The sequence below is a fragment of the Myotis brandtii genome, unplaced genomic scaffold (genome assembly GCF_000412655.1).
Source record: "Myotis brandtii unplaced genomic scaffold, ASM41265v1 scaffold1018, whole genome shotgun sequence".
NCBI lineage: Eukaryota > Metazoa > Chordata > Mammalia > Chiroptera > Vespertilionidae > Myotis > Myotis brandtii.
The window spans coordinates 990412-999686 of NW_005353397.1; the positions used below are offsets into that span (position 1 = coordinate 990412).

Here is a 9275-nt window from a genome sequence, read left to right on the forward strand (position 1 = left end):
GGAGAAAGCAAAGCAGGGAAACCCCTGGGATTGGATAAAAAGTAAAATGATAGACACATACTTAGGTGGGTGCAGAAACAATTAACATGATAATGAAGGAATTTGTGGTATCTGTCCTGGCGATCAGGCACATTAGGTTGTGCCCCAAGGGGTCCAGAAAAAGGGAAGTTACAAGTTACCCAGACATTTCAAGGGTATGTTATTACAGATGCAAAAAGACAGAAGGCCTAGGATGTAACTACCCACCATAACTGCTTTTAGTTAAAGTTTAATTTCAGACCATCCTTGTGGTTACTGTAGGGCTCTGAGTTTGCAAGACAGCCATGCAGGCCTTCCCTGAGCTTGTCAGGTCAGCATGTGGCCCCTTTTGTCCACAGGAGCTTGTTTGGAGGAGAACTTGGCCTTAAAGCTGAAGGAAAACTGCCTCCCAGACCAACTAGAAATGGAGTTTGACAGCATATCTCCCTGTACTTATTTCTTGTGTCCTAGGAACACAGATCTTGAACCACTTACCACAAAAGGTTTGATATTAGTGTGTTAATCTATCAGCATTAACATATGGTATATATAGAAAGTGTACTTGTGCTAGGCACTGTGCTACATTTTATGTATAATTCTCTCAATAACACTGGGAGGGATATTGTTATTTCTATTATACACTCCAAGAAACTGAGAATTACAGCTACTCAATGACCTGTCCAAAGTCTCACAGTTTGTTTGAGGACTAGTGCAGATTAAAATCCAAGCCTGTCTGATTTAAGTTCTCATTCTTAACCCAAATATGCCTGAACATACAAATTACCTGGGGTGACTGTTAAAATTAGATTATCTGGGCCATACCCTAAGATCAGCTAAATCAGAGTCTCCAGAGAAGGGGTTAGATCATTTGTTTTTTTAATAAGTACCCCAGGTGCTTGATATTTTTAAAAAAACAGCTGCACCCGTGAGTCTTCACCTGTCACCGACTACAGTCCTGGGGAGAGCTTACGGCATGCCAGTGCTCAGGTCCCAACCACATGCAGCAGGTTCACCCCAAAGTCTGTCTTTCATAAAACAGTTCTGCAATTCACTCCGGTTTCCCAGCTATAAAACGGAGAATGTAACAGCTGCCTCGCAGGTCTCAGGAGTGTTGTTTGACTGAAGTGAGGACGCTGGTGGAGGTGTTTTGCACAGTGCTCATTGAAGTATGCTTGTCAAAACCACTGTGAACCTTTCATCATCTGCTTAATAGGCTTTTGTGAGTTGATCTGAGAATCTAATTATCCATTTAGCATGGTTTTATGGGGAAATATATTCAGATTTCAAAATAATTCACACGAAAATTTTACAGTACAGTTGATTTCAACTTTTAGAGCCACCACTACTTAAAGTTTTGTTTTATAGGCCCAGAAATATTGAATACACCATGTGAAATCTTTTCCATGTGAATATTACTAGTAAGTGAACAGTTGATTTGACTTCCTGGTCTCTTTGATCTCTCTTTAAAATTAGTCTTAATAGTGTTAAATGAAAAGTGTAGACTCTCAAATGGAAAATAATAATCGGTCTGATTCATCGAACATTTCTGTGTGCCCCAATCTATGCTAAGCCAGTGGTCTTTACACATCCTAATGAAATGTTGTTACTCCCACTTGCTGAGGCTTAGAGAGACTAACTATCTTGGTAGGGGTCATCTAGTGCATAACAATAGTAGATAGAAGATTCAAACAGAAATGTCAAACCTTTAAACCCAAGGTCTTAGTCACATCGCTATATAAAAGCCTCCCCCATGCACAGTGAGGAAGCAAGCACAAGAAAACAAGAGCAGCGGCTGTGTTCAAGCAGGATTGTGGTTAATCAGCTCTTTTTTTAAGAGGAAATGAATTATTGGTATGAAAAGGTATGAAATTTAAAAATTGGTAGAAGAAAAAATTGAATTAAAAAAATCTACCTAGATTTTATGACTAGATATCAAGACTTTTGCCCTAGCTGGTTTGGCTCAGTGGATAGAGCGTTGGCCTGCGGACCGAAGGATCCCAGGTTCAATTCCAGTCAAGGGCACATGCGTGGGTTGTAGGCTTGGTCCAATGTGCAGGAAGCAGCCAATCAATGATTCCCTCTCATCATTGATGTTTCTCTCTCTCTCTTCCTCTCCCTTCCTCTCTGAAATAAATAAAAAATATATTTAAAAAAAGAAGATTTATTGCTGTAGGTTTTGGGTTTTATTTCTGTTCCTGATCCTTTATTGTGTTCTGGTCCCAGTGAAAGTTAAAGGTAGAGAAAGAAGTTAGAGTGCCAAGAAGCCTACCCATGTCCTCACTACCCTCACCGAGTTTAATACAAGTGCTGCTGCTGTAGAGCAGAGTGAGGGCACCAATGGTTTTCTGGGAGTGGTGGGAACTTACTCGGAGCTCTCTTAAATCCCTCCCCCTATCTCCTTTTAGATCAAGGGAGGGCTGGTCAGGCGTGGCACTGCCAGCAGGGGTGCCGCCCTCTGAAGGGTGAACCTGGAATTTGCTGTCTGTTTGCCCCATGCCCCACACCACCAGCTGCTCACAGAATGAGAAAGAATCACATTCAGCGCTTTCCTCAAGTTCCTTTTATAAGGACCGTACTTGACAGCCACACATAAAACCACATGCTGTTTATCGCACTGAAAAAGCACATCCCAGCCCCTCTCCACCTTTAAGATGAGTTCCTTTCCTAAAACTGACTTTACTTCTTTTCTAACAGATATCTGCAAATGAAATTGAAATGCTTTTGATGAGGCTGCCTCGCATGTTTAAACAGGAATTCACAGGCGTGGGAGCAACGCTGGAGAAAAGATGGAAGTTGTGTGCCTTTGAAGGAATTAAAACTACCTAACTATGAAAAACAAACTAGACACATGTCTGGAAATGAAGCTGCCTGCACCCGTCCAGGGCTGTGCAGTGAGGGCAGGAGGTTGGGGTTGTCCAGGGCAGGACCTCGGCGGAGCCATCAGAGCCTGACTTTAGTTGCATCTGTGGCGTTCTCTTGTGAGTGGAAATGTAATTGTGTACCAGTTCCCTAAACAAACAGAGCTTCTGCACTGACAGGTCTGTTTCCTCTGCAAACCAAACAGTGATTCCACAATCATAATGATGGCAAAATCTTAAAATACGCTACATTTGAGAAGAGCTCACCAAGCAAAATATTTAAAGTTAATGATGGTGTAGCAATGGTTGTTGCTAGGCTACAGAGTTGTATATGTAATGTATAGCTAAAATCATTCAATGACATTTTCCTAAAAGTCTATGTTTCTGTTTTAGCAAAAAAGGGGGGAAAAAAGAGAGAAAAAAGTAATTTTACAGTGAGGAAAAATCATACCAAAAGAAAACTTGAATATGTGTCTGAACAGTTATTGTATTTTGTAAATTAAGTTATATGCTATTCCAGGGACTTTTGCCTTATTGAAGAGGCAGAAAATGTGATTGGACTCCTTGGGAATGCTTTATCAAGAATATTATTTTTCTAATGTAACAATTCTCCATCATAAGTTCTTTTAACACGGACTGCATAACAATTTTCATAAAATGTAAATAAAGGAAAAACTAGTGCTACTGTCTTGTATTTGGTATGTAATATTCAGGTTTATGCATCAAAATAAACATTCAGTAAATATTCCTGTTACAAATTTTATAGCAAAGATATTAATTTTTTTCAATAAATATGACTTCTACCGTATTGGTTTTGTAAATTATTCTTTGTTATATTTTAATTCTCCCTTAAGAAATTTTCACATTATTCAGCCCCATCTCATATCCCATTATTTACAAATGAATAAATACATGAGTGACATTAAGAGCCAAACATTATTTAAAACAGGAATATATAAAAATTGTGAAGTGAGAAGTACTAAGAAAAGGAGATCATATAACATTAGAGTAATTGTTTGAAAATACCAAGAAATAGCACCCAAAGACAGTCAACATAAAATTTACCTTTGTTTTGTGTATTATGGGCAGTTATAAAGTAACCAATTAGTTAATCTTATTAATTCCTGGATTTATTTATTTGTATGTTTGCTGGAAGTTACAAAAAAAATTAAAGGATTCATACTTGGATCAACAATCTAAACAGAATTTGAGCTTCTCCTTTTTCTTTTAATTACAAGTAAAATGGAGCTTTAAATTGTATCTCCTTCCTGCTTTCTTATATAAGAATCACCAAAAAGACAAGTATTCAAGATATTGATTAATTTTAAGTAAAACATTTTTTAGAAAAATAGCTGACAGTGAATGATCTTTGAAATTATAAAAAGAGTTTCATAATTTCCTATTGGATTATTGTCCTCAGGATCTTTTTATTGAGCCCTGCTACATTAAGGTACTTTTTGTACCTCCCATAAATATCTACACATATGTTGGTTCAGGCTCAGTGCTAATACTGTGTATATGGAAATGAATAAGAAAAGACCCTCTCCTTAATGAGCACAGGCTCAATGAGAAAAAGACATTTCCCAGAAGTTCCTATATGATGTGAGCTAGGTGACAGGAAAGATGTGACAAGAGTGCTATGGGATTCAAACTAAATGGCGATGTCATATGAAATGTTGAAACACTAATATTCCATCTGTTGATGCCCACTACCACCATCATCCTGGCACATCTAACTCTACATCAGGAGGCACAAATAAGGATACAATAGTCAAAAAGATGACCTCATTTACAGATAATGTTATTATGTAAAATAGAAAATCTAAGAGGGTCACCTGAAATATAATTAGAAGAAAAAGCTAGTTACAAAGACATAAAGTCTGGAAGGGACACAAGTTACCACCATCTAGACTATTTCTGATTGAAAGCATGGGGGATGTTTTCAAATTTGCATTCATACTTTTGAGTATGGCCCATAGTCACTCTGGCAGAAGCATACTCGGCACAGGGTAAAACCCTAACACAGAGCTCTGATTAGGAAAAGGAATTGGAGGGACCTTATATTAGATCTGACAACAAGACACTATTTTTTAAATACGTAATCCTGAGCCCTAAATGGCAACTAAGAGGAATGAAATGCTTAATTCAGCTTTCAAAAATATTTGAGTAAGTCCCAGAGATAACTGTCTGCACTAGGAAAATCTATTTCAGCTATGGTATTTTTATTTATACTTAAAACTAACTATAGTAGTTATCTAGGGATATAGTAATTGTAAATTATAACTTCAATTATGTGAATCACTTATTTTTGCAGAAAGAAAAATCTAAATTCTTTCACAGACATTTGTGTTCAGCTGGCACTTTAGAAATTACTCAAGGAAGGAGCTAACCCTGGTGTCTCTGAGGGCCATCTGAAGTCTACAGAAGTCTGTCACCCCATCCTCTAGTCTTTGGAATAGTCCTATATAAAGTTACTATTATTTTCACACAAGGAGAATGAGACTCAGAAAATGTAGGTAATTTGACCAAGTTTGCATAGTTAGTATGTTTTGAATACAGAAATTGAACCCGGGGTTGACTGACTCCAGAACATGTTCTTTTTATCACCATGTCATGCTTCTAGTTCCGTCTACTCCCACCCCTCCCACAAGCCCAGTGCCCATCCGGTGCCTTTGGATCACGGCCTTTCTTCTCCACCATCCCTTGTACATGGATAGAGATGTGAAGACGCTTCGGCCTTTCTCTCCTAAATCTACACAGTAACAAATCATGCTTCTCGGATCCCAAGAATAAGCAGAACATTAAAGGTTTGGAGAGCCTCATAATCTGGCCCCAACGGGCCTTTCTGGCTCGCTTTTTTCACTGCTTTCCTGGGTAAGACTAATATTTTTTGCCTTTCTGCTTTTGCTCATACGTTTCTATCCAAATGAAGTGAACTTGCTCCTAGTTATCCTAATTCTACAGCCTTCAGAGGAAAATGCAAACACCTCCCGCCCCTCCATGAAGTGCTTCTCCATCTCCCAGCAGAAGTCATTTCTCCTGCCTCTGCACGGCCAGCCCGCATTGACTGTTTCTTCAGGGCTTATTGGTCAGCTGTCTCTGCCTCATCTCCCTACGAAATTGCATACTTTTACGGGATTTGAGAATGTTTTATTGACTTGGAGTTATTTCTCAAAGTGGTTTTGCTTATAAATATTTAATAAGTAGGACAGAGAATTAACTAAGATGTTTTTCTAACTCCAGGGATGAGTTTGCTTATACACAAGGGTAAAAAATTTTTAAATATTTGAAAAGGCTGTACATACTTTAGTCTAAGACTAAAGGCAGAAATGTGAGAATGTTGTGCATATTGAAATACATCTGAGCAATCCAATTCCTTCTCAAACTTCAAACCCAGATCAATTATCAGCTCTTCTCTGCAGCCCTGATCCCCGCAGGAACCTCCTCCCCTGTGTTCCCACTATTATTCCTTCTATTTCTACTGCAGCCCTTAAACTGTATTTTAATCATTTACGAATGTAGCTGTCTCTCCCAGTCCTGGTGGCAGGAGACCTTCCTTACCCATCCATCTAGTCCCTCGGAGTCTGACATGACATACTGTGACTTTTAAATAAATATTTATTGGCTGAGTAAACCAAATGAATTAAAGCCCACACATGAACCTTCTGAATTTGTTGAATGGAACATATTCAGGTATTAGGTCCAGCAATAGAGGCTAAATTTTCTGTCACTCAGTTGTAAAATCTCTGCAGAATTCTTACCTATTTCTTTTATTGTAGTAAAATATCCATATTTCTCATCTTAACCATTCACAATTGTAAAATTCCATAGCATTAAATGCATTTATAATGTTATGCAACCAATCACCTCGATATCTAAAATTTTTTCATCATCATCCCCCCAAAAGTTTAACGTAGCCCTTAAATAATAACCCCTATACAGTCCCTTGTAACCTCTATTCTTATTTTGTGTCTCTTTAAATTTGCCTATTCTATGTCTCGTATGTAAGTGGAATCATACAGTATTTGTCCTTCTGTGTCTCACTCACTTCATTTACCCTAATGTCTTCAAGGTTAATCTATGTTGTGGCATGTGTCAAAACTTAATTCCTTTTCAAGACTGAATAATACTCAATTATAAGAAAACTCTTCTTGCCGGCTTAGGTATCATTTACCTATTACAGCAAGGAAAAGTCAGTGGTCTATGTTTGAAAATATTGTACTTAAATGTTTTTTATAAATACAACATCGAAAATAACATTTGAAAGTGTAGAAAAGTTTGTTTCTATTTAGATAAACCTCTCATTTTTATTAAGGACTAAAGACCCGGTGCTAGAATTCATGCACGGGTGGGGTCCCTACGGGTGTCCTGCAGGGATCGGGCCCCAGCTTGCGCCCCCAGCCTCGCCGCCCCATAGCCCCACCTGGCACCCCACCATAGCCTGGTGCCACCCCCTCACCTGCTCCACCATCCTGCCTGTGGGGCAATTGGTGAGGCGATTGGGTCCCCGCTTGCACCTGCGTTGGCCTGGCCCAACCTGCTCATCTGCTCCACCGTCCCACCGCAGTCCCACTCTTGTCGGGCCCATCGGGGCCTATCAGGGCCGACAGCGCTTCCACTGCCACCTGCTGCCAGCACTGCATCGCTGATGCCCGCCATGTTCCGCATCACCCCCTGGTGGTCTGTGCACATCATAGCAAGCAGTTGAACTCCCAGTTGAACAATTTGCATATTAGGCTTTTATTATATAGGACGATAAAATGAAATGACAAAATCAGAAGAAGTTGGTAGTAATTTGTAGAAAACAAGATTATTTAAACAAATACTCATTGTAATAAATGTGATATGCCTTTTTTTCTTGGGGTTGGGGATGTTTTACTTTGAATTTGTTATTTTTTTTCATCTCTTTTCTAAAAATGGCTGCCTTGTTTACTTATTGGACTCAATAAAGAATATTTTATCCCCAAAACATAAGAACTATGGTACCATAAAATTCATAGTTTCTTCTTATAAGCTGAAGAAATAAAAAGATGATAGATTCCTAAAATCCTACAGTTTGGCTCACTTCATATTAAAATGGTTAAAGGTTTACACAATAATTCAATCAGTCTGTCATCAGTATCTGAATAAACTACTTTTTATTAAAAAATACTTTTTTTGTGTGGCACACCAAACATGAACATTTCAGAGTTAAACAAGTTATACTGAATGTGTTTATATATTAGTTCACTAAAAATATTGTGTCTAGTTCTACTACCTCTAAATTTCCTCTTTTGATTTGAAGTGATTCAGTGTGTGTGTGTTTTGATGGACTTCAAACATTTGGGAATTACTCATATTGTGTAAGAAAGTGTTCAGTTTGTATCGGGGTCTAGTCTCAGCCCCAATATTCACTGGCCTTGTTAATGTTAGAGGCTGGGATGTTAAGGCATGTTACCTAACCACAGTGAGGCACTAGTCCCAGGTTCATGAAATAATAATGCAGATACCTACTTCATAAGGTTGCTCTGATGGTTAAATAAGATAGCATGCATACAGCACATAACACAGAACCAGGCAGACTGAAGGCGTTGGTTTCCTCAAAAATAGTACTTTAGTTACATCATCCCAACCAAGCAAAATAGTCAAGCCCTTTTCCTACTATCAGCCTATCCTTGTCCTTAGGGATAAATAGCCAATGTTTATGTTTCTAAATATAATTTAAAATCAAAACAACAAGGAGGTACCATCTCACACCTGTCTGAATGGCTATCATCAACAAATCAACAAATGCAAGTGCTGGCGAGGATGTGGAGAAAAAGGAACCCTTGTGCACTGCTGGTAGGAATGTAGACTGGTACAGCCACTGTGGAAAAGAGTATGGAGTTTCCTCAAAAAGTTAAAAATGGAACTCCCATTCGACCCAGTAGTCCCACTTCTAGGAATATATCCCAAGAAACCAGAAACACCAATCAGAAAGGATATATGCACCCCTATGTTCACAGCAGCACAATTTGCAATAGCTAAGATTTGGAAACAGCCTAAGTGCCCATCAGCAAATGAGTGGATTAGAAAACTGTGGTACATCTACACAATGGAACACTAGAGTGCTGTAAAAAAGAAGGAACTTTAATCATTTGCAACAGCATGGATGGACCTGGAGAGCATTATGCTAAGCAAAATAAGCCAGTCGGAGAAAGATAAATATCACATAATCTCACTCATTTGTGGAATATAATGAACAACATAAACTGATGAACAAAAATAGTTCCAGAGACAGAGAAAGACCAAACAGACTGTCAAACCTCAGAGGGAAGGCAGGGGGTGAGGGGTTAAGAGATCAACCAAAGGACTTGTATGCATGCATATAAGCATAACCAGCCCTAACCGGTTTGGCTCAGTGGATAGAGCGTCAGCCTG

At 38.7% G+C, this 9275-nt stretch overlaps 1 protein-coding gene across 3 annotated transcripts in view; it reads left to right on the plus strand.

The window, feature by feature from the left end:
• ENOX1 (ecto-NOX disulfide-thiol exchanger 1) overlaps window positions 1–3300 on the plus strand; it is a 564230-nt gene extending 560930 nt beyond the window's left edge. For 2 of the 3 annotated variants that reach the window (XM_014535489.1, XM_005853252.2), the window contains one exon: window positions 2713–3276. In XM_014535489.1, coding sequence (XP_014390975.1) covers window positions 2713–2844 — 132 coding nt within the window. In that variant the 3' untranslated portion in view covers window positions 2845–3276. Of the gene's footprint in view, window positions 1–2712 lie in introns of all 3 variants that reach the window. The other variant, XM_005853253.2, reaches the window with a different exon arrangement.
• The last annotated feature ends 5975 nt before the right edge of the window (window positions 3301–9275 follow it).